Here is a 27,425-nt window from a genome sequence, read left to right on the forward strand (position 1 = left end):
AAAAATATTCTGTTGAAATAAGTCATTAAAAGACTTTCAGCTGAACCCAAAATACATCCTTAAACTCATAAAACTTCTGACTATTGTATTAACAGTATAAAGATTTACAATGCATTTACTACAATTTATGCTACAATAATCACTGAATAACTATTTTCACTCGTACCAAAGTTGATTTCTGCTAAGCAAAGAAAGAAATCCTTGGTACTACATACATAACAGGATATTAGTCTATCAACCAACAGCTGCCTTCTTTGAGACGAGAATGAGTATCTATCATCTTCACTTCAGTATTATATACATTAATAGTTTTTACATACTGTCTATTTGAAAATATAAACTTCTCTTTTTTTTTCTTTTTTAATGTCCTACATTACAATAAATATGACTAGCATCCTATCCTAGGCAATTTACTATTCTACTTTAGTTTCCTTTCCCCAGCTTTATATGTGGAGAGTCCACAGCAAAAAAGGGGGATGTCAACAGTTTGTGGAAAATGAGTTGAAGATTCAGCTTTATACTTCAATAAGAGTAGAACACCATACACTCACTGCAAAAAGAATGACCTATAGCATTTTGAAAAATTTGTCTATAACATAAAAATGGGGAATGTCATAGCTAAACAGCATTTGGGACCCTTACCAGGATTACTTGATTCAAGAACTGAAAAAATCCAAAGAAAAGCAGCTCGATTTGTTCTGGGTGATTTCTGACAAAAAGAGTAGCGTTACAAAAATGTTGCAAAGTCTGGGCAGGGAAGACTTCAGAGCAAGGAGACAAGCTACTCAACTCAGTGGTATGTTCTGAGCTGTCAGTGGAGTAGATGAATAAGTTTGAGTGGTGTCTTTAAAAGTAGGAAAGATCACAATGTGAAGATAAAGTTGGAATTCAAGAGGACAAACTGGGGCAAATATTCATTCATAGGAAGGGGAGTTAGGGATTGGAATAACTTACCAAGGGAGATGTTCAATAAATATTAAATTATTTTGCAATTATTTAAGAAAAGGCTAGGAAAGCAACAGATAGGGAATCTGCTACCTGGGTGACTGCCCTAAATGCAGATCAGTAGTGATTGATTGATTGATTGATTGACTGATTGATTGACTGATTGATTGAAGAACAGAGCAGTCAATTGTTTACATTGACATCCCTTGTCATTCAACAATGGGCCCACTTAGATTTACTTTGTGGTATATTTATTGGTGTTGTGAGTTACAACGGTACATGTTTTCTTTGTCACAAACTGAATTCATTTTGTTTAAAAGTTTTATGATTGGTAGTTGAAGCTACATCTTCGGCAGACAGTGAAGATCAGTCCTATAACATGAAAGAATTGAACTCAAGTGCAAAGAAACACAAATGTTACAGTAAAAGAAGTGATGCAATGAAAAAGTTCAGGTTATCTAACCAAGAAACTGGATCATACTGTAAGTGTAAACATCATCAGAATTTTGAGGTTATTCCTCAACAAGAGATCAAATCAACTTACTAAAGAATTTAATGCTATGGAGTCTCTGATGAGCAAATCTCATGTTTATGCAGATTAATAATGACCATTCGATTAAGAGATGTGGGTCATGAAAAACAGAGGTGAATGCATTATTCCATAAGTCTTCTTCGCACAAGGTGAGATTTAAAAAAGATGGAAAACCACAACCAAAAGATGTCACAGACAGTGTAACCAGAGCCACATCAGCTTGTTAAAAGGATGGAACAGAAGCAAAGTGAGAGTATCTGTTATAGACATTAAATATTTAGAAAATGTATGAAATCTACAAATAATGAAAACTTCTGCCTGTATCAAGAATTTCACAGGGAATTTTTTAACATGAAATTTAATATCTCACTAGGTATCAATGTACTGGGTGCATGTGATAGGCATCAAGCTGATTTAAAATCACTTCAAAATAAAATTAAAAACAGATAATTGAGGGACAGAAAGGAACAAAACCCAAGCAGCACATGAAGATCACAAATGTAAATCTTGAGTATTCTATGAAAGAAAAATGAGAGTTACAAGAGACAGCATGAAAAGAGAAATACATAAAGCTATTGCTTTCAATTTCCAGAAGAAAAAAAAAGAAGGTTTGACTAACCTGACAACTAATGATGTCTACACAATTAGTAAAAGTTACCTTTTCATTCCTACAACATCCACACTTTATGCAAAAGAAATTAATGTTTATACTGCTATTCAGAAATACAAGGAATTTAAGGTTTTGATGAGGTGGTGAACTTCCTTCATCATTTTATTCAACATTGAGATTTTCCATCACAGATGTGCCAGACAAAATAAAGACTACATAATGTTCTGGTTTATGTGTTATATGGTCCATTCTATTCAAAGACCGGATTACATTGCATGTGATTGCAGCATAGCACTTGTAAACCAGAAATACCCAGCAGAATTGCCAGACTACTCAATGTCAATATGAGAGAGAATGTGCAACAAACCTTCCTATATTGCAGATGATGACGAAGCAATGCTAAGCTGAACGCTATATTCAAGATCTTATTTTCCTTCTATAAGATCTGCCCTGTAGGCCCTACTGACAAGACTGATCTCTGTATTTAAGAAAAGTGAATCAATTGTCTGCTGGAGTACAGATTCACATACAATGGACCTTGAGGAGTATCCACTGCCTGAGAAGCTTCATCAACGTAAAAATTATACATTCTTTCATTTCTTCCAATGTTTGCTACAAGTTGACTAAAATTAATACCAATTTAGTTACTTCTGTTTCAGATTTGTTTCCTATTTCATGGGGAAATTCCAAGATATGCAACACCTAAAACAGTTTTGTGGTCCAGATACAAAATAACATTAAAGCAATCTTTGAAGTTCTGAAGAGCTTTGGACATTCAGTGAACATTTTTTGTTGGCATCTCTGGATGTACTGGAGAGTTCAGGAAATGCCATTAAGGTCCTAGACTCAATGAAGGGAAAATCCTGACATTAGAGAAGGAGCAACGCTCATATACATATCTGTGTATGCAAACGGTTATGAATGCAGAGACTGAGTATCTTCCAGGATAAGGAGATCCCCCTTTTACCAAGTGCCAATGCCTATCATTTGGTAGGTCAATGAGCAGGTAAAAAGGACAGGGCACCCTCTTTCCCTTGAGTGGAAAACTGCTCTAAAGGCAGATGGTCTGGAAAGTCAATGGCATAGGGTGGAGAAGGCAACTGGAAATGGTTCCTGATGATTGTGGTGGATCCTTTAACAGCAAGAAGAATGATGATATACCAAGCACCACCCAGCAGCATACTAACCCCCCAACAAGGTTGTTATAACTGCACTTCATCCAACACCATCTACCAGCTTCAATGCAAATTCTGCCCAGTTTTCTACATTGGTTTAACTACCAACAGTCTAACAAAACATGAATATGTGGCTACCACAGCACCTGAAAAACCCCTAACAAGGATCTTCCTGTCTCCGTTCACACCCAGCACCATCAAACTACATTTGATGAATGTTTCACAGTTAAAGTCCTCAAACATTCACTTCCAACTTCCCACCCACTTGCCCTAAGAGATTCCAAAGTTGGGCATCAACTGGTTTTCAGATCTAAGGAAGCACCCACCCTTAACATTAGACAATTGCTCCTTTTTTCCATATCCTATACGTCTCCCCACTTCCTTTACCTCATACAGTGTCTGCTTGTTCAACAATGACTGCTACCATTATTATTCTATCCTCCACTGATGAAGGCTGCAGTAAAAAATTTTGGACCCATGCCTTTGTTTTATGTGTACTCTAGCCACGCATTCTGACATGGTACATCACTGCTCTCCATCTCTTTCCAAGACGTTTGCGGAAACCATTAAAGATGATGAGGGGAAAGCAGTAACAGGTAGGGGAAGGAATAAAAATTTAAAAAACTGTGGCAAAGATATGGTATATAGAGGAACTATATGAAGAGAACAAAACAGATGGCAATATTATGAAATATGTGAATAATGTTGACATGAATGAGACTGGACCACCAATACTAAGATACAAATTCGAAAGAGCATTAAAAGAGCTGTAAAACCATAAGCTTTAGGAATTTATAACATCCTAGAAGAAATTCTCAACTCAATAGGAATGAAAGTCAAAAACTGTTTGTTTCAAACCATAACCAATTTGGCTTGAGAAGAAACTGAGGAACACTAGAAGCTAAATTAAGTCTCTGAATAATTATACCAAAAAAATGGTGTGACTTTACAAAAAGGTCATGATAGCTTTCACTGACACTGAAAAAGCATTTGACAATGTGAATTGGAACACATTACCCTAATTTCTCATGAATGCAAGAATAGATTATGGACACAGAAAAATAATCCTGCAGTTATACAAAAATCAGACCTCTCACTGGTCAGGAAGGACTTCAGGCAAAGACCGGCAAAGGTGTTCAACAGGGATGTGGACTATCTCCACTAATGTTCAACTTGTACATAGAGCATAGGAATTGTCAGAACTAACAATAGTGGTATAATGATGAAAGGAGAGTGCTATAGAAAAATCAGTTTTGCAAATAACATTGCTTTGCTGGTAAATGATGATTAAGAGCTGCACGACACACTACACCGTATAAACAACATATTAAAGAATAACTGTAACATGAAAATAAACAGGGGGAAAAAACCCATCATGAAGTGCTCTAGAGATGGAGAACAGATCCCACAAGTATCGCTAGAAGGAGAACACCTAATGCAGGTTACTTCTTTCAAATATCCGAGGAGCTCCATAACACTGAATAGCAGAACTACAGTTGACATACAGTGTAGAATAGGAAGAAATGTCCCACTTGAAACTAGGAAAGTTTTACTTGGAGCTTAACCACTTAAACTACAGAAACTTGGACTTTAAGAAAAACACAACAAGAAAATACTTTTTGAGAATGGTGCTGGAGGAGGATTTTGAAAGTACCATGGATGGAGAAAGTGACTAATGAGGAAGTACTAGCCTGAGTAGACAAGAGGAGGAATGGTACGTTGATCACTTAGTACGACATTCAAGATGGTTTACAAACTTGCTGAAGGGGAAAATGAAAGGAGAGGGAGACACAGGAATTCAAGGATGGGATGAATGAAGTTAGAGGAGGAGGAGGAGGAGGTTAGATTGCATCAGATGTATAATATGTACTTAACTATATAGAAAAGAAATAAACCATTTTCATTACCTTAATGCACAGTAATAGGATTGTAAACAGTAAAATTAATACAATCTGGTAATCCCCCTTTCTTTGCAGTGGATCCTTCATATAAACCTAAGTTCTTGTAATCAATAATATTCCTGTCTGTTGAACTAGTGTGAAAGTGCTCGATCTTTGAGTTATAAGTTAAAACCCTGCTTTCCACCTCCTCTATATATAACTGTTTACTTGACTATCTACTTACTATGAGATTCATAATGTAAGAAAGAAGAGCACTGTATTAAAGATATACAAAATTAATCTACTTCACACAACAAACAAAATATGAATTGCACAGATTCAGTATAAAAATAGATTTGTAAGCAATACAGCTAAAGAAAAAATAAAAGTAAATGAGTATTAAAATAGGAGTTTAGGAAATAACAGCCATGAAAATTAAATTTAAAACATGTAAGATGCTCAACTGTTACAAGAACAATCCAAAATACCAAATACTGATTCTATAAACAGTATAATCCATCTTCCAGTATCCTATGAAGAATCAGATCTTTAGTAAAGGTAATTCATCTGCCTTGAAGTGGTACTATTCCAATCAATGCGAAAGGAAAGTTATACATTCATTCATCTCTTCTGGTCTTTCCATCTGCAACAGGAATATTTACATGTCAAGAACCTTCCCAATAAGTAAATCAAACAGAAATATTTAGCATAAGCAAGAATTTTTAATTACTTTGTTCATGTGGAGTAAATGGTAAAAATATTTTTTTTAAAGTACAGACAAACTTTCAAGATCATAAATTTACATTCCAATCCATGATATGGTTATTTTTTTAAAAGCTTATTGAAATGTTTTCCAAGACCTAGCAATAGAATATTAAGTAGCATAATGCAAGGTGAAACCAAAAAACAGTATTGGTACTCTAAAAGCAGTCACCTTCAGTGTAGTTCTCTCATTGATTATCTTAACAGTCCATGTGAATTATTCACTGTTGGAAGCAATGATCCAGAACTTCAGCTGATAGGTTGTGTACATATATATGGGTGTGTGTTTTTCCTTTTTCCTTTGCTGAATTGAAATTCTTCCAGTACACAGTGTTTAGTTTCAGAATCATACCAAAAGAAGAAAAAAATTCATTTAAGTTATTAACATTTCTTAAAAAGTCTTTTTTATGCTAGCGGTTTAACGTCATGCTAACATATCGAAAGTTTTGGGTGATGGAAGAATGGGAAAGGGCTAGGAATGAGAAGGTAGCAGCTGTGTTGTTAATTAAGGTACAGCCCCACCATATGCCTGGTGTAAATGGGAAACTATGGAAAACCATATTCAGGGCTGCAGACGATGGGATTTGAACTAACCATCTCCCGAATGCAAGCTTACAGCTACGTGACCATAACCGCATTGCAAACTCGCTTAGTCCTTGCCTTTTACTGCATAGTCCTACATAGGAGACTTGTAGTGGTGTCTCAACGGCGCACTAGCCACCAACGTCTTGGAAAGGTGTAACAGTCCAAGGGATGAGCCCACTGCTACACTGGAGCAAAATGCTGGTAATTTCATGATTGATAAGGCCTGAAGAGCTTAATGCTCTTCCTTCTCATTCTCAAATTTTTTTAAAGCATCAAAAATTTGAGTACAAGATAGACAATTGTTACCAAAAAACTTCTATCAACATGCAGCAAATTTCTGTAGCAGATTTTCCAAAGTTTATAAGAAATTTTACATTGATATCTTGCTCCACCTCAGCGATTAACATTATTCCAACAAAGGTCAAGGGCACAATCCTCTTCAAACAATGGTTACTGAAAAACTGTTGGCTATTAAATGCAGTTGAAACATTGGTGGTGTGTTAATTGTTATGAATTATGGAGTAAATGTTTTCTACAGTGACAGTATTTCCATAAAACAGAGAGTTGACAACATGTGAAATATGGCGGTAGGCGTTAGTAACCAATACAGTGGCATGCTGATTGTCGCCAGGCCACAGGGATAAACAAACAAACAAACAATAAACTCTTATTACTTTCTATATTAACTCTACCTGATCTCATTATGATTTGAAAAGAAGTTTTGAATATATTCTGCTGATTTATTGTACTGTTTAAAGGAACCGAATAGTGTGAAATGACCAAAAATTGCTATTTTTGTTTCTAGGCTCAAAAAATTCTCCTCTCTTTCCCAATTACGGCAATATATAACACATTGTAATTAGGAGCATTGGTGAGGTCGTTATGTGTATTTTAATATAACCATGGATACATCCACGTGGTGTGGTGCCAAGCCATCTTTTTGTTTTCAAGCAATATTTCATGTTCCACTTCGTGTAACTGAGAGCGGTAAAGTTTGTTGTCTTCGGGGATTATTCTGTTTGTTTCATTGGCTGGACTGAGTCTGCTTTAACAATCTTCAATTGTTTACCCGCCTACTTAATGTTTATGTTTACATGTCATATCCTCTTTGGTTTACATTGTGATTGTATTCAGTAATATGTATCATGCCTGTGATTTATTTTCTAAATGTGAAAAGTGTTTTCCAAACGAAAATTCTATGGAAACCAGCATACATTGTCTGGGAAGAAACAGGCATTTGAAGAAGCTATTTCTCACAATGATTCTGCCTGCATCTGTAGTTTATGAACAACAGACATAGAGAAGGAGAAATCGTCCATAAACGCATATATTATGTCGGCGGAGCAGCTGAATGTTCAGCCAAGGATGGCAGAATGAGAAAAAGACAAGAAAAGAGAATCAATGAAGACAGAGATTATGATGATTATTGCTCTTGAATGCTTTAAAATCGTGGGACAAATTCTTGCTCGAACTTCAATCTAATTTTTCTCAAAATGCCATTTTTGCTCAGTTATGTACCTTTTCCTTGGAAACTACAATGTGTACAGACAAAACATTTCTATCACATACTGAACAACTACCAACACATACACTGTAGCAGAATGGGTTTGATTTCATTAGTAGTTATAGTCAAAATAATTAATTATTAACCATAAATTGTCTTAAAAAGTCTAAAAAAAATTACTGGAATAGATTTTTAACATAAAATCAACCATAAATGCAATTACTATAAATCAGCTACAGAGTATTAAGCACATATATTTCAATGTATACACCAATATTCATAACTCCGTGTCATCTAAATCACAAGAAAAAGGTATCGGTACACTAAAAAGCAGTGATTTTTGTTTTTAAAAAATTGTAAACTTCCTTCACTGCTCACTGAATCAATCAATCCTTACTAATTTTAACCGATGTAAACCCACAAGTCTTTGTAACAATACTTCAAAATCTCATATAGATTGTTCGAGCAGTTTAGATGATATTAAGGATTTATCGGTGACCCGCGTTTACACTACCCGGTTCCCAAAGTTGAGATTTGTGACTACAATGGAATATTTTGTCAACTCACAGTTTGACGGAAACATCACAACTGTAAAAAAAAAAAAAAACATTTACACATTAACTCAAGTTCATAATAATTAAACACACCACACACATAGCAACTGCATATAATTACCATTTCCTACACCAGTCGATGATAATAATAATTTCTTAATGATCCAAAAATGATCTGTAGAAATATAGTTAAATTCCTGTAGTCAAGGCATGGCATGGCATGGTACGATATATTTAAAAATAATGATTATCCTAAGCAAAAGTGACTACCGGTATTAAAATGGAGTCAATCAAATGTCTCCCACATTACGGGTTGGTCAATTTTTGAATTAAAAAATTTTCACCTAAGCCAACATGTAGACTGACTGGAAAGTAAAGTTACTAAGGTCTCTGATAAATTTAAGTTCATCCTCTTCAAAGAAAAGGTCTAATTAAATATTAATTATTATTTGTGTAATATACAGTTGTATGTTACTTAGAAACGAAGATGAACAAAATGAAAATAAAGGGTTGGAACATTAGTCATGGCAACTATTTTATTTTCCACATAATGTGGAATCTACCAGATAAATGGAAATATACAGATGGGAGTGGTATGAATAATGCTGATGAGTAGGTTAACCAAGTGTAAGATATAAAGCAAGGAAATTGTGGGCCATGAAATCCTTGTGCTACATAATGTTTATTCTCATAAACCCTCAAAGTAGTCCACTAGATTGTCCACAGCACATTGCCAATGATGCGTAAGATGTTTGGTTACTGTCGCTTCACCATGTGTGAACTTTGCAATCTCATGTGTTACTGCATTGAAAATGTCCTCTTAGGTTCCAGACCGTCTTCCATGCAATGGTTCTTTCATTTTGGAGACGAGGTCAAAATCGCACGGAGACAGGTCTGGTAAGTATGGCAGGTGTTCCAATACTTCCCACCCCCAGCACTGAAGTTGCCTCCATACAGCCTCTGCTACATGTGGAATGGCATTGTCATGGCGAAGGATACCAGTTTTGGCTTTTAATTCAAGTAGTGTCCATCTTCTGTCCATGTCCATAAAATGGGTATTATGACACATCATTCTGGACACTATAGGTCTTCTGGACTGTTGCACGTCACTGCTTGTTTCATGTCCGTGCTGAAATGCTGCTGCCCATCTCAGAATGGCTAAGTATGGAAGGGCATTATTCCCCCAACAGCTTCCAAACTCTCCCTATATAACTTTTTGACACTGCAACCCTAGCGAACGGCCAATTTGGTGTACGCATGATGTTCTTGTCTCAGACATCCATCCTGCACAGAGCCTGACTCGCTACTGCAGTCCCATCGTCCTGGGCATGGTACCTGCCTGTCCAACGCACTGCCATCTCATGCTGAGTCCATGTACTATGAATGTTTTGCTTTCCACTGTATGGAAGCACCATGCAAATGTGAGAGGAAAAATATAGTTGAGCTTTATCCATTCTCTTTCTGCATATATTCTGTGATCCTAGTCTTTTACCACTTATGTTCATATTTTATCATTTTATCCTTACCCATTCCCCTGTGTTTATCAGGATTCCTTCTTGCCCTAAGCTTCCCATATCAATACTGATGATCTGCCAAGATTGCTCTTCCATGAGTGTGGAAACCCACCCTTCTGGTGAAACTGGGAAGCTCATCATGGACTGAGAAGAAATTGATATAGAATTGAGATGGAGTGCGCTCATTTACATGAAGAAGACAGTATATGAAGATGTGGAGACTGTCCCTGTCCTTTTGTGTTTTTTCATGTTTTTCTGTATCCCCTCTCTTTGCCAGGGGCTATCAACTTGGGAAGCATGGGTTGGCAACCATAGGGCTCCTAGCATGAGTCTGGCATTGCTTCCACACTTTCCTCACTTTTATCATTCTTGTTTGACCTCACTTAGTCAACACTTGCTCTCTTCTGACCCTAACAGTATACCGCAGTAAGCTCACCAGACAAAAAATTAGTCACTCTAGTGCGCACGCAAAGATGGATCGTTAAGCCTGTACAAATGGTGCAGTGAACGAATCCTATACTCAACCACATGCGCACTGCTTCTATGCGAGTATAAGGCAGTAGCAATCAGCGAGACATTGATGATTCAAGCGGACAGTGTACGTCAACATGGGTAGACGTGAGGATGTGACGGAGTGGCAAATAGTGGCAAACGTGTTTGGCTGTGCCCATGGCCGTACAGTGCGTGAAGTTGTTGGATTTGTTCGTGTTTCACAGCGGACTATTTAATGTGTCTACAAGCAGTGGTATACTACATGTGGCCATGAAACATGACGTCAAAATTGTGGTCGGAAAAATATCCTGACAGAGGGACCAGAGACGTGTTTCACGGCTTGTGAATCAAAATTGCTTTCAAACCTGACAGGAATTGCTGCAGTCAGTGAATGGAGGTCCATCCCAACCTGTTAGCGAGAGAACATGCGACGAGAACTGCATGCAATGAACATTTCGAGTCGGTCACCTCACAAGAGGCCATTGCTCGCACAGGCACATAAAGCTGCACATCTTCAATGGGCTAGAAATCATCGAATGTGGACAGTAGCTGACTGGTGAAACATAATGTGGTCTGACAAATTACGTTTTTGCCTGTATTCCAATAACGCACATCAGGTTCGACTCAGAGGTGGGTCTGTGATGATTTGGGGGTGTTTTTCATATCATGGATTGGGCTTACTCACTGAGGTGACTGCTAACATGAACCAGCATATTTATTTAAACATTCTGGATGATCAGGTGTTGCCTTTCTGCCTTTCGGTCAACACCTGAATGATGAGTACGCTATTGGGCGCATGTGTGACTGGTTTTATGAACACTCCCCCAACCTATTACATCTCAATTAGCCTGCAAAATCACCTGACTTGAACCCCATTGAAAACCTGTGTGACATGTTGGAACAGCTGTTAAAACGCAGACAGTATCCCCATAATTTGGTGGAATTGCACGATCAAATCCTCAGCGAGTAGCTTAACTTAGATGCGTCATACCTGCACAAACTTGTGGACTCACTTTCTAACCAAATCCAGGGCGGTTATCAAGTCCAGAAGCGGAGTTACATGGTATCAAATAATGCTTGTAATGATTCTCCATGAGCAACTAATTTTTAATCCGGTGAGCTTATGATTGAACAGATTCTCCATTAGAAGAACATCTTTGAGGATTTCTCTATTAATCCCTATATGGGGGGATGGAATATATCCACAGCCGTCCTTTGGGTGGGGGCGGTAGAATACATCCACAGTATTCCCTGCCTGTTGTAAAAGGTGACTAAATGGGGACCAAGGGGCTTTCACCTTGGGAGCATTGATTGGAGACCATGGGTTCCCTAGTTGAGCGAGGCATTGCTTCCACTTATTTGTGTCAGGCTCTTCTTTATTTTTTTTACAATATTTTTTGCTTTGCGTCACATCGACACATAAGTCTTATGGTGATGATGCGATAGGAAAGGGGTAGGAGTGGGAGGAAAGCGACTGTAGCCTTAATTGCTCTTTTGCATGCAACCTCTGCGAGGCCTAGGGAAATTTTTAATTAACTTCTGGATTGGATATAAAACTGAGTACCCAATGATCTTCCGGCAAGCTCCATTATTTTTGATGCCATTTGTTATAAGTTACTTCTGTAAGAGTGGACTTTCTGAACTTTTATACATCAAAAATAGAAACAGAGTAAGTGTTGAAGAGGACTTAAGAGTGAAGTTACATTCCATTACTATTGATATTGATATTTTTTAATGCCAGGCAAACAACGAGTTTTGCAATAAAAGTTGATTTTTGATGATGTTGACGTTTTCTTTTTTTGCTTAGTTTGTACCAATTACATAAAATTGTATGTTTTTAGACCTATGAGTAATAAAAAAACTGTAATTTGCAGCAATCGCTTTATTTTTCCTTTATTATAAGAATGTTATTGAAAAATGAAATGTCGTATGGCTTTTAGTGCCGGGATATCCCAGGATGGGTTCGGCTCACCAGGTGCAGGTCTTTCTATTTGACTCCCGTAGGCGACCTGCGCGTCGTGATGAGGATGAAATGATGAAGCAGACAACACATACACCCAGCCCCCGTGCCGTTGGAATTAACCAATTAAGGTTAAAATCCCCGACCCGGCCGGGAATCGAACCCGGGACCTTCTGAACCGAAGGCCAGTACGCTGACCGTTCAGCCGAGTCGGACATAAGAATGTTATTAATATTCATATATCTCTATATATTTAAAAAAAGAATTAGCAAGAAACGTTTAAAAAATCTCTACATATTTATTGTTGTCTTGATATAGCCCAGTCAGCACCGAACTTCACAATGAATTCACTGTGAGTTCACTGTGAATTTCAATGCTGACTGAGCAGTAAAAAAATGAAATGGCGTATGGCTTTTAGTGCCGGGAGTGTCCAAGGACATGTTCTGCTCGCCGGGTGCAGGCCTTTTGATTTGACTCCCGTAGGCGACTTGCGCATCATGAGGAGGATGAAATTATGATGAAGACGACACATAACACCCAGCCCCCATGCCAGTAAAATTAACCAATGATGGGTAAAATTCCTGACCCTGCTGCGATCAAACCCAGGATCCCTGTGACCACAGTCAGTATGCTAATCATTTAGCAATGAAAACGGACAGCAGTAAAGAAATTAAATATGTTGAAAGTCACTAAAACTTTTCTGCAAGTTCATTGTGAGTTAACAAATAATTCACTGCAAAATCATTCGCGGGATAATGAGGTGCAAATTGTGAAGCACAGGTGAAAGCTTCACATGAAAAACAAAAACAAAATACAAGTGTGTTATTAATTAAATATGAAGTTTTTTCAGTAATTTAATTCATCTGCCTCTGTGGATCAATATAGAGTGTCGGCCTCCGGATCCCAAGATAGCAGGTTCAAATCTGGCAGAGGTAATCGGATTTTTGAAGGGCGAGAAAAAGACCATTCGCCACTCCATGTCTTACTATGTCAGCATGTAAAAGATCTCTGGTGACACATTTGGAGTTTACCTGACAAAATTCATTAAATCTCAGCCAGAGACGCCCAAGAGAGTTTCAGTTAACTCGGTCTGCCATCTAGTAGGCCTAGAGCAGGGCCATCCAGTCATAGCGCTTCGAGAGCGCGCCCGCACTCGGGTAGCACTGGGCAGCCAGACTAGCGCTCCTTCCCCTACCACCACTACACTGTGGCAGCGAGGAGACCTGAGACAGACGGACGATGTTCGGACTACGCTGACTAGATGCGTACAGTCGTGTGGCCGATGGCTTTTGTGGGTTTGTTGACATCACATTGATAGGGCTGTTTTGCCATCACAAATATACCGCATATATAAATCGAAAGGTACTCCAATTATGGAATATGCAGGAAACGAAATGAAGTGTTAAGTAAAGAATAATGTGATTTATTCAAATCTGAAAATGAACATATCTGAGAGGAAAATTCAACAAAATTTTACAAATATGAACAGATAGTACAGAACTTGAGTGACTTTTGCTCAGTCGTTTTTACAAGCCTTTAGTTTTGGAGCAAATGATCTTATCCAAATTGGGTACAATATTTCTGGACACACCTATTCTTAAACAATTTCAAAAGTTTCTATCGCTCATCGTTGCATGATGTTACTTTTGGTAAGCTTAAGAACCGAAACGAAACGCTCACAAATGTACGTTGAGCCGAACATTGCCGGAACTTTACATGCACGATGATGCAAAAGGTGGTATTCTTCTTGCGGAAAGCCACGGTTTAAAAGTCTTCTAAACTTCGTGACATTAGAAAGTGGTCTTTAAGACGAACATTGCACTGCAGTTCAATCAACTCTTAATTGTGGAGCACTGTCTGCTCTAAGAGAAAATGGTCAAACAAATACATCTAACACCGCTTGGAGTTCTGATAATTCTGAAAAATCTCTTTTCAAACTTTTCTTGTAATTGGCGAATTACCTGCAAGTGCTCATCAAAGTCGACACCCTCTTTCACTGTTTGAAGCTATAGAAAATGTACTGTGTTCCTTGCACGCATCTGGTTTTCCCACAAAATCAATTTTCTTTTGAACGCTTGAATTCTTTCCACCAAATTGCAGATATTGTGCTTTTCGCCCTGAAGCAAAGTGTTCAAAGTATTCAGATGGGCAGTAAGGTCACTTAAAAATGCCAAGTCTGCCACCCACTTAGGATCACGCAAAAGAACGGACCGCCCTTTCATGATACAAAAGGTATCTATTGCGTTCCGCAAGCAAAAAGCACGATGAAGCACCTTCGCCTTGCTCAGCCATCTTACTGCATGGTACGGGATATCCGGATACTCAGCTTCGATGTCATCCAAGAACTCTTTGAACTGACGGTGCGCGAGTCCATGGGTGCGAAGAAAATTTACCATTCGCACAACTGTTCCCATTACGTCTCTAAGCTTGGCGACTTTTGCACAGATTGCCTCCTGCTGTATCAACAATGGATCGCCGCCATTAGGGTACTACCGTTCTCGGCCATTTTTACTTTTACATTGCTGAGGAACCCCCGAGCGTAGACCACATAAAGCAGGAGCTACCATTTTAATCCCATTGACACAAAAATACCCTCGACAGCTTGGAAAATTTCAAAACCGTAGTGATATCTTTGAGAGCTACCTAGTCTAGGAAATCCTTGGTGACCCGAAGATAGTCATCCACCCCTCGAATGAAAATAACGAGCTGAGCTGTGTCTGCATTGTCGGTTGATTAGTCGAGGGCGATGGAAAATGATATAAAATTTGCTGCCTTGTCCATTAATTGCTGTTCCATGTCAACAGCCATATTGTCTATTCTGCGAGCCACAGTTTGAGGAGAAAGAGAGATTTTGTCAAATTTCTCAACTAGCTCCAAGGACAAATACATGACGCCCCATTCATTAGGCACTCCTTGATTAAATTCCCTTCCGTGAAGGGTTCCTCAGCTTTGGAAATTTGCAGCGAACATTTATAGGTTGCTCGTAAAATGGGTCTACCAACCTCACTCTCCTCGATCTCCTGTAAAAAAAAAAAAAAAAAACGGCAAGTCACAATTTTAGTGTTCTTCAGATAATTCAAATATTTCTTCATTCCCGTTTGTAAACAATAATTTTAAAATTAAAAAATTAATACTTATAGAATAGTGCTGCTTGAAATTTTCTTTCAATTCTTCCAGCATCGATTAGCGACTGGTGCCTGTTAAATCACCATAATCATCCCTGTAGTTGCCACTGTAGTACCGTTCCAAATTGTGTTTAAACTAAACATACTAAATCTCGGTGGCACACTAAACATTTGGTATGCCCTTTATAAGCTGTACAGAAAAATGAAATTTCCCATTCTGCTTTATGATGTTCAGTCATTACAGCTACGCCCGGCTCCATGGCTAAATGGTTAGCGTGCTCACCTTCGGTCACAGGAGTCCCGGGTTCGATTCCCGGCAGGGTTGGGAATTTTAACCATAATTGATTGATTTCGCTGGTAGGGGGACTGGGTGTATGTGTCGTCCTCATCATCATTTCATCCTTATCCCGAAATGCAGGTCGCCTACGGGAGTCAAATCGAAAGACCTGCATCTGGCGAGCCGAACTTGTCCTCGGACACTCCCAGCACTAAAAGCCATACGCCATTGCATTTCATTTTTATGACAGCTGCGAAACTGATTTAGTTATACTCTGTCAACAAAGCGCATTGGACTATACTAGTGACTGATGGATCGGCTGTTCGCTCAGCCAGCCAGGCTCCTCCCACCACTACTGAAACTACCTTCCACCAAAGCGCTCGAAGCACTGCCTTGGAGCGCGGCCAGAGCACTAGTGCTCGGGGAGCGCTGTTTGGATGGCCCTGACCTAGAGTAAAACAGAACGTCGAAATTGACGAGAAGACAGCCAGATGGCGTCAAATTGAAATGTCTGCACATGGTAGCTGAGGCCATACGATGATTATTATTATTATGATTATTATTATTATTATTATTATTATTATTATTATTAGTAATTAAATTAAAACAAAACAAACCATTGGGCACTTTTCCGACAGTAACTATATTACTAAAAAAAATTTAGGACTGTTGGTACGCCAACATTTCATAGCATTTCAAGTGGTACACAGTTGCTAAAAGGTTGGAAACCCAATAGCATATTACAACATGGTGTATAGTTGAGCTGTGTTGAGGGAAAACACTGTGCCCAATTATAATGTTGACGTATTGTACTGATGAGTGCCAGCTAAGAATCCTTATTCAAGGGGTGATAGAATCTAAAAATGGAGAGAAATGAGTAAATAATAGAGAATTGAATGTGCCCAAAAACCATTGATAAGGGGAAAAAAATAAGACTTATTTTCTCTTGTTCTTGTGCTGCGTCTAACGGTCTTGCTAACTGTGCTCTGACTCAAACATGTGCGGAGAGACAAGCGGAGGGTCATGTGATGCATGGAGCGGAAGAGAGGGAGGGATTAAAAGGTCAAAGTCTTGTTGACTTCTATTGTTTTGGTTGATGTATCTGGCATTGTAAGTTTTTTAAATAAATGCGAGAACGGAATTAAAAAGGATGTTAGTTTTCTCAGCAATTTCATTCAAATGAATAGCGGGATTTAAATGTCAATCCAAATGTATGAACAGTTCTTCTGTTATATTAAGTAAGGATCTCTTTTGCATAATCTTAATAATTTGTAGATCCTGGTCTATATTTATAAAATTGTGTTGGCATTCTTCCATATGATTACCCATGGCAGAGAATCTGTTGTGTATGGTGGCGTTTACATGCTCGAGGTGACGGGTGGCAAAACTCCTGTCTGTTTGTCCAATATAACTGGCTTGGTATCTTGAAAATACTAATCAGTAAACACCCAAATTTATGTGTTTGTTAGGGTTATTTATAGATCCAAAATTATAAAATGTGCTCTAATTATTATTAGATGTTTTGAAGGCTTCATGTTAGCACTCATCAGCACAATACGTGAACATTATAATTGGGCATGATGTTTTCCCTCAACACAGCTCAACTACACATCATGTTGCAATACGCAATTTTTTTTTGCTATTTGTTTAACGTCGCACTAACACATCGAAGGTTTTCGGGGACGGAAGGGTGGGAGATTTGGAAGGTAGCAGCCGCAGCCTTCATTACGGTACAGCCCCAGCATTTGCCTGGTGTGAAAATGTGAAACCATGGAAAACCATCTTCAGGGCTGCCGACAGTGGGGCCGTAAAAGTGCAATAATTTAAAAAAGCTGATGGACAACAACAGAAGAACAAAGACTTCTGGAGGATGTACATTAGTGTATCATGATTATCATTATATTAAAAACCATAATTACTCTTTAAAAGAGGTTACTACAGTACAGAAAAAAGAACTGGACACCTACTTCAGTTCCTGGATTTTTTAAATGAATGAATGCTACCATGAAAGTACTCTACTGATATAACTTGCCTCAAATTATCATTTAAAAATCAACATTTCTCTCCATTTTTGTTAACTACTTTGTTAATACTAAATACAAACATTACGGTGCTTCAAACAAAACATTAATGCTCATTATAAGCAACATTAAAAGCATCAGGGTGATGATGGTTACTGTTTACAGGAGAATAACAATGAAGTCATTGATGTCTGGGCCCCATGGGATATGTTCCCTCCCTCCCTCCCTCCCTCCCTCCCTCCCTCCCTCAATCAATCAATCAATCAATCAATCAATCAATCAATCAATCAATCAATCAATCAATCAATCAATCAATCAATCAATCAATCAATCAATCAATTTATGTCCAAGTTATCTTAACTATAAAGAATTTCAGTCAATGAATTACAAAACATTGGATGGTTGCACTGTGTTCTCAAAGTGATCTTTTACACAATTCTAAATGCAGGAAAATTTTATGATATGCAGTTGCCAAATACCTGGGCAGGGGAACAATGTATTACTGTGATCAAATACATAACACATTACATTTCTTATACAATGTGACTGTTTAACAGACTAGATGTAATATTCATGAACTTATCATTATAATAAAAAAAAAATAATTGTATCATGGAAAATTTCTACTCCAACTTTGCACGTCATGATCAGTAGCAAAATCCGAGAGTAGACAGCATAAACCAAGTTTTTCTAGAAATGTTGTAAACAAATAAAAGCAAATATCTTATCTGAATTTAATATACAGTAACAGTAAAAGGCACGCCCAGCAAATCCATGTAGCGAAGCTCTACCTAGTAAGCAAACAATATTTTGTTCTTGCCAAACCACCTGGATGCTGGCCCCATGATATAGGGGTAGTGCGCCTGCCTCTTAGCTGGAGGACCCAGGTTCGATTCCTGGCAGGTCAGAGATTTTTAGCTGGTTCTGATGGCTGGCTTGAGGTTCACTCAGCCAACACGTGACTACAATCGAGGAGCTATCTGTTGGTGAGATAGTAGGGACTGCTACCACGCATCACATCGTAATCTGCAGTCCTTCAAGCTGAACAGCGGTCGCTTAGTGGGCCAAGGCTCATCAGGGCTGTAGTGCCACGAGGAAGAAAGTGCCCAGGTAAGTAAAGTAAGCTCAGCCTCCTAGTTGCCCAAAAGCAGCAGAGGGGTTGTTCATTGATGTGAGCACCTGTACATTTTTCCTGTGTACACGCTAATAGTAATTTTTAGACTAGATTTCTTAATTGTTCTCTTGAGTGAAATATAGTATGTCACCTCAACACTATACCAGGTAAATCAGCTGCCCCTACCAATACTGTTTTATGCAAATTGCAATTTTATATGTCCGGTACACACAGTAAAATGGATGTCTTTGTATTTACAGCCTACACAAAAATAGGAAGCTGGTACGCCTTAATATTATTAAACAATAGAAACCAACAGTATGCTCTTTAAACGATCTGACACATAAATTAAACATCTGTGAAACACAAAGTGCGACTGTGTTAAAACTTTCACATGAGCTGTAGCCTACATGTATTGTGCTGGAGAGCAGTGTAGCGCAGATGGTAAGAGCAAGCTGAATGCTATGATGCACCAGTCTTAGATGTAATAGGTTCGAGTCCAGGGCAGGAATACTTTTTTTAAATTTAGTTTTTACAGCTTCTTAATGTACAGTACAAGAAATCCTATCTTATGGACATTTTCAGTGAATTGTATATGGCCCTAACATCCAGGTCATCAGCCCAGAGGGGCTGCTATGTCACCAGGGTCGGAGGAAGATGGGATAGGAAGTAGGGAGGTGGAGGGCCCAAACTGTGCTAACAATGGTTAGTTACATTAGCAAGTGCTGAAAGTAATGGCCTGCTTGGTTTATTCACATCTGGGCACATGCCAAATGGATATTCTAGTCCACCATAGCACAGCTGGTGTTACTGATCTGCAGGTTTCAGCAATGAGTTGTTGAAGGCATTCAGGATTTTCTGGCTTCTGGATGTAAACTGTCTGTTTTACATGCCCCCACAGGAAGAAGTCTAATGGTGTTAAATTCAGTGACCTGGCAGGCCAAGAGACAGGTCCTCCTCTTCCTACCCATTTTCTTGGATGTGTCTCATTAATATGGTTACGGATGGCTAATGTTCAAACTGGTGGAGCCAGCTCTATCCTCTTGAAATCACATTGTTCAACCGCAAACACTCCTGTGTAATTATTCCATTTAAGTGTGCACACTGCTCATTCCAATCACTGCCTCAGAGTAGGGATCAAATAACTGGAATACTATGACGATCCAGTGTGTTACGTACCAGTAGTATCAGAAAATTTATGAACCAAAGGAATGGCATGCTAAAGAAGAGAGATCTCCAACTCCCCAACTACTTCCCTCCAATATTCAGGCAGGCTGTTATACTCGATACGCACCTACGCAGCAGTAATCCCATCCATCGGAGATAAATGGCAGCAGAATATACAAAGTACATCACAAAACAATGGTCAATGTAATGTTATTGTTGATCAACTTTCATGACTTCCTCTCATGGTATTATTCAAATGATCGTTCCTTAATTACTTTTTTCTCATTCTTCACAATTTAATCACCATCACCATTATAGTCAGTATGGTAAAACTGAATAAGATATAAATAATCGGAAAGTGTATTCTCGATAACTTTTGTTATGTAGTACTTTTTGATATGACCAATAAGATAGATAATTAAAAATTAAATTTTTGGCACCTTCCCCTAAACTACCACTTTGAACAGGGTGAATGAAATTATTTACAGCGCAGACTGTAGTTCCTTATTTCCCAACTTTACATACCGATTTTCATTAAATTCTGTTCACCCATTTTCTCGTAGCTCGACGCTGATATGGACTTAGCAACAAAAATCCAAAATCTTTACGTCGCACCGACACAGATAGGTCTTATGGCGACGATGGGACATGAAATGTCTAGGAGTGGGAAGGAAGTGGCTGTGGTCTTAAGGTACAGCCCCAGCATTTACCTGGTGTGAAAATGGGAAACCACGGAAAACAATCTTCAGGGCTACCGACAGTGGGGTTCGAACCCACTATCTCCCGAATACTGGATACTGGCCGCACTTAAGCAAATGCAGGTATCGAGCATTGTTAAAAATACAAATTCATTAATATCTTGGTTATCATAGCCAGTACAGTAAAACTGTTTAAGACATAAATGATAGGAAATTTAATAATATATAACTTTAGTTATGTAATATTCATCGATAGGGCCAATAATAACAAATATTCAAGAATTAAATTTTAGGCCTTCCCCTAAACTACCATTTCACTCAGCATGAATAAAATTATTTATGGCCTAGATTGTATTGACTTATTCACCGACTTCATATACCGATTTTGATTAATTTCTCTTCAGCCGTTTTCTCGTGATGAGCGTACATACATACATGCATACATACATACATACATGATACATACAGACAGACAGACAGAAATTACGGAAAATTAAAACGTGCATTTCCCCTTGTTACTGTGGTCAAACCAGTACAGAAATATCACCCTTTTTAAATTTTGAGCAATATACAGACAAAACTCTTATTTTATTTACATTGAGATAAATTAAAATTAGTCAGAATTGTCTTCAAATTCCTCCTAAAATCTCTAGAAAAGTCACTAGTCGTTATAACTGAAATTCTGTCACTAAATTACTAAAAAAGACTCCATATCTAGCGACTAGTCTGTAGAATCGACTAGACTGATGTAAACTGTGAACGAACACCAACATCCGAAAAGTACTACAGTGTCGATCTAAAAGTTTGGAGTTCCAGAGCTAGAATGATGAGGGCGCAAACAACAACACATGAGAACGAGAGATTGACAATCGATATACGTGTCGCGATATACAGGTTTCAATAAACATTGCACATTCGCACACATTTCTAGCATTAATAAACGTCGATATTTCATTTGAAAGCGGCCAATAAGCGAAGGACTTCCGGCCACTGGCGTAAAAAAGCTGAAATGGCGGGATTTGAAAACAAATGTTTGAAGTTTGCCAAAAAATAAGCTAAAATCGGGAGAAATAATAGAATAATCAGGAGGCGGGAAAAACTGTCCAAATTTGGGAGTCTCCCGCCTAAGTCGGGAAAGTTGGCAGGTATGCTTAGATAATCAGATGATGAGGGCTAGTTGTTTTACGTTGCACCGACACAGATAGGTCTTACGGCGATGATGGGACAGGAAAGGGCTAGGAGTGGGAAGGAAGCGGCCGTGGCCTTAATTAAGGTACAGCCCCAGCACTTGCCTGGTGTGAAAATGGGAAACCACGGAAAACCATTTTCAGGGCTGCCGACAGTGGGGTTCGAACCTACCATGGATAGACTTGATAAAGATCAGTATAAGAATGGAATGGAACATACTTATACCAGAAGAATGGAGGAAGAAGAGAAGAAGGTGGAGAAGTACCATAAATACCCCAACCCAACTGGACTGGAGAAGGGGAAATGTTAATGATTATCACTGCCAGGGCCAGCTGTAACAGGTGGGACAAGAGTAGATGAAGTGCAAGTTTCACTGAAGAAATCCTAATTATGGCCATCGAATGAGAGGCTTTCTCTCACAAGCAACATGCGTGTGAAACTTTGTGGTCAGGGAGAAGAGGAATTCACTGAGGAACTTCTGAAAATGGAACATTGCAGGGCTCTGGTGATAATATTACTATTCTTGAATCACTGCCTAACATTGTTAACTCTAAGGATATTAGTTGACAGTGTTTTACAAGACATTCACAATATCCATGATACTCAAAATATGTGGATTGGAGAAATGATCTATTTTGGCTCCAAAATATGAACAAGTCATGGAAATAAATGGGAAATACATGGTGAAAATTCCGGGCAAACAAAGAAACTATATGTCAGTTAACTCTGTCGTGAACAACAATGATGCAGTTCATCATAGTGATGGACAGAAATTGCCCAACTATTTGGAGAAAACAGTTTTCCGGTGGAAAACGAACTAACTGTTTTTAAAAGTTACACCAAACATTTTTCCTTCAATACTAGTTCACAGTTTATCTTTCACTGTTTGCTAGTGAGTAGACACTGATGTAACCTTGAATGGAACCTACCTGCACTTGCGGAGCTATTCGGCCTGAAATCGGCATTGTTCAGTACTTAACCACTCCCATTCCCTCGCTGTCAAATCGACTGTTTGTCTCGTATTTAGTTGGCAGTGAGCCAAGAGCTGTTTGGAAAAGCAGTTTTTAGCTGAACAGTTCTTCAACGTTTTCGCTTATTGCTGGCTGCGGACTGTTGGCGGGTGATGTACCGGTGTGCTCAAACCAGTTTTAAAACGGAATGGTGTTAAGTTTGCCGAGTGCTGATTGAAGCGAGTTGTTTTATAACATGTCAAAATAAAGCGAGGTGTGGAATTATTTTACGAAAAGTGAAAATGATAAGGCACTTTGCACTATCTGCAAGCAACTTATTTCTTACAAGTCAACTATTACAAATTTGAAAGTACATTTGCAAAGAAAACATACAGCAATATATACTGAGCTAACGTGTCATAGTGCTAAGGAAATACTGTCAGTGGAAAAACGACCAAGTAGGCCTACAGAGGATAGAGAGGAACCTAGTATTAGCACTAGCAGGCCTGATAGAGAAGCCTCAACTGCTGATTCATGTGTTGTGCCTAAAAAACAAAGATTAATTAGGTCGTACCTCACCAAAAATGTTTCATCTGCCCAAGAAATTAATTGATCGTGACTTATTTGATTTATTTAATTTAGATTATCAGCCCTTTAGTATTGTTGAGGATAGAGGGTTTTCTAAACTTATGAAGTGGATCCCTGGTTATGAATTACCTGGTAGAAAGACTATTTCAAATGTGATGATTCCAGCACTCTATCATCAACAGTTTTCTTTAATAAGAGACACAGTGATGAATGAAGCAATGAGTGTGTGCATAACAATTGATCTGTGGACATCGTTAGTTGCAGAGAGTTACATTGCCGTAACAGCGCATTACATTACAAAGGAGTTTTCCTTCAAGACAGTTTTACTTAAGTGTTTTAGTTTTTCTAGAAGCCATACATCTGTTGTGTTGGCAAACGAAATTGAGTGCATACTAACCGATTGGAAGCTGCATGACAAAGTGAATTTTTCCATTTCTGATAACGCGAGTAATATAACAAATGTGTTTGAGGAAATTCTGAAGTGGGAACACTATGGCTGTTTTACTCATAAATTAAATTTGATTGTCCAGGGTTCTCTTCAGGAAATACAAGTTGCCATTGAGAAAATAAAAATAATTGTCAGCTACTTCAGGAGTTCATTAGCAAGCAAAAAAAAATACTGAAGTACCAGATATCAAGTGGACATGCAGTGCCTAAATGCTTTTCCCAAGACTTCACGACACGCTGGAATTCAACTTTTTATATGCTGCGTCGTTTTGTTGAACTCGAAGAAGCTATCAGGGCCACTATTGCTCTGTTAGATAAACATCTGCCCATAATAACTGGCTAAGAATGGCAAGCTTGTCGTCAACTTTGCAATGTGCTAGCTCTGTTTGAAGAATTGACTAATTCTCTGAGTGGAGAAGCATATATGACTGGAAGTTCTGTATTTGTGCTCGTAAGGTCCCTAAAAGGCATTTGCGAAAAACTCGGGCAATCAGCCGAGTGCACAGAAGGAGTGAGGGCCATAATTGCTAGCCTTATTAAAGTTCAGAAGAAAGGTTCAAGAACGTTGAACACAACAGCACCTTCGCCTTATGCACTTTGTTAGATCCACGCTATAAAGACCACATTTTTCAAGACCCTGCAGCACTAGACATCAAAAAGAGGGTGCGTAACTTAGCAGTAGACCTAAAAGAGAGGAACGCCCAGACCAGCGAGAAGCAGAATATTGACATTCTGTCCTCCTCACTTCCATCTACAACTGGTGCATTTCAGCCCTCTTGTCCAATAAGCGCTTGGAGCATTTTCAACAACATTGTTGGAGATAAACATCCTCAAACCAGCCCTCTGTCATGAGCCAACAAGGAACTGGATTTGTATTTGAAAGATGACATTTTACTGAAAGATGACATTTTACCTTGTGTAAATGAAGCAGGGGAATCTAATTGCCCCTTAGACTGGTGGAAAAATCACCAACATGTGTATCCCATTTTAGTACAAATCTTCATAAAAAAGTGTAACATGGTGGACACTTCAGTGCCGTGTGAAAGACTTCTTTTCCTGAACTGGACTGACTGTTAATGAGAGGAGAACAAGGCTGTCATCAAGAAAGGTGTCCAACTCGTTGGCTGAATGGTCAGCGTACTGGCCTTCGGTTCAGAGGGTCCCGGCCGAGTCCGGAATTTTAACTTTCATTGGTTAATTCCAATGGCCCGGGGGCTGGGTGTTTGTGCTGTCCCCAACATCCTTGCAACTCACACACCACACATAACACTACCCTCCACCACAATAACACGCAGTTCTCTACACATGGCAGATGCCGCCCACCCCCATCGGAGGGTCTGCGTTACAAGGGCTGCACTCGCCTAGAAATAGCCACACGAAATTTTTTTTTATCAAGAAAGGTCGAAATATTGATGTTCCTCAATGTAAATACGGAGAATTAGTGCTTGAGTATTTTTCACAACGGGTATCATGTGAACAGAATAATAAAGTGTAGCATAGTGATCACATCAGTGCCATATGGAAAACATACTTTCCCAAATTGGATTGGTAATTAATGCCGAGCCCTCACAAAAAGAGGTCGAAACATTAGTGTTCCTTAATGTAAATATGAATAATTAACTTTTAAGTGTTTTCCTAGTATTGGGCATCTTATGAATACTCTCGTTTGTTTTTGTGTGTGTGTATTTATATCTCTTATCTATAAAATTCTGTAACTGCTATTTCTTACAGTAGTTCTCATTGAACAATAATCTTATAATGTTATATGATGAACATAGATGTTGTGTAATAGTACTATTATAGATACTTCAATAACGGACTGGTTAACAAAAACTCCGGGTGTGTGGAACCGTATCGATGAGCAGACCGCCACAATCACAAAACGCTAATGTCAGTTGATAGCCTAATGATAAATAAATATCTTTGAAATTTCTATTTTAATTAAAGACTATATCCTTTGCTTAAGAGTGGAGTCTTCTATCATCTTATCGTTCTTCCCGTGTATCCTTCATACAGGTATTTTGTCAGCCTTCAGCTTGTGCTGTCTGCCTAAACATTACGAAACAATTTAGAGTGAATGGTAGTGAAAGATCTCCTTTCCTATCTCGCAGCCCCCTTGTGCGTTTGACTCACTCATCTTTCACAGAGTCCCGTTATGAACGAATGACCTGTTGTATTCAAACTGTTTGGGAAAACAGTTGTTTTTAACAACAAACAGTTTGTTGGCGTTTTCCTAAAACAGCAGAAATGATCACCACTAGTTCATCATCCAGCCGAGTTCCTCAATTCTGTTTCTGCACCTGGCCTGCTAGTCCATGAAATTATGCTAAAAACAGCAATGCCGATAATGTTCTTGATGTTACCAAAAATTACTCACAACATTACTCACCTAAAAGTAGGGATATTATACTGGAATATCACTGAGACCAATACTTAAACAACCAGGCGAGTTGGCCGTGCGCGTAGAGGCGTGTGGCTGTGAGCTTGCATCCGGGAGATAGTAGGTTCGAATCCCACTATCGGCAGCCCTGAAAATGGTTTTCCGTGGTTTCCCATTTTCACAACAGGCAAATGCTAAGGCTGTACCTTAATTAAGGCCACGGCCGCTTCCTTCCAACTCCTAGGCCTTTCCTATCCCATCGTCACCATAAGACCTATCTGTGTCGGTGCGATGTAAAGCCCCTAGCAAAAAAAAAACAAAAACAAAAAAAAAACTTAAACAGATACTGGAAAAGGTAAAACTGTATTTATCTATGTTGCTTTCTCAAGTCAGGTCCTCTAATTCTTTTCTTATAAATGCGCCCAATAGTGAGACCCAAAACACTGTTTATACAGAGGCTTTTCAATTATAAAGATATCCCTTCCACGAACAGAACATATCTTTAAGCTATTTGGTAGTACCCAAGACGTATTCTACACTACTCTCGCTTTTAGGTTAACAGTTTACTTACTAAGGAGCCTGCCTTTTTACAGATAGGCTGCCATATTCATACTTCCACTTCAGCCATGAATCAGAGTGCTTTTCTCCATTTACAATGTACATGGCCAAGACAGGTATGATAGCTAGTATAAACTATAACATAAGTAGCAATAAATTAAGTTAAATTAATTTTGCTTCTGAATACAAAAGCAGATTAGCAAGTAAAAATGAAAAGAAAAAAAAACTGAAAAGATAATTCTGAGGTAAGAGCATGTAGGTATAAGATACATCTAATAAAGACAAGTATATTTATCTGAGTTATGACACAAACATGCATAAGCAATTTCAATTTTGCAGCATAAATATTTATCACAGCTAAGATTAAGTGCACAGAAAAAGAACAATACAAGAGTTAAC

The 27,425-nt window shown here is 38.5% G+C and overlaps 1 protein-coding gene across 2 annotated transcripts in view; it reads right to left on the reverse strand.

Moving 5' to 3' along the window:
- Positions 1-4,972: 4,972 nt before the first annotated feature.
- The window catches only part of P5cr (Pyrroline 5-carboyxlate reductase), a 127,499-nt gene continuing 105,046 nt past the window's right edge, over positions 4,973-27,425 (reverse strand). For both annotated transcript variants that reach the window (XM_067137115.2, XM_067137114.2), the window contains one exon: positions 4,973-5,785. In XM_067137115.2, the coding sequence (XP_066993216.2) occupies positions 5,760-5,785 (26 nt within the window). In that variant the 3' untranslated portion in view covers positions 4,973-5,759. The remainder of the gene's footprint in view (positions 5,786-27,425) is intronic.

Source organism: Anabrus simplex, chromosome 1, assembly GCF_040414725.1.
Source record: "Anabrus simplex isolate iqAnaSimp1 chromosome 1, ASM4041472v1, whole genome shotgun sequence".
Lineage (NCBI taxonomy): Eukaryota > Metazoa > Arthropoda > Insecta > Orthoptera > Tettigoniidae > Anabrus > Anabrus simplex.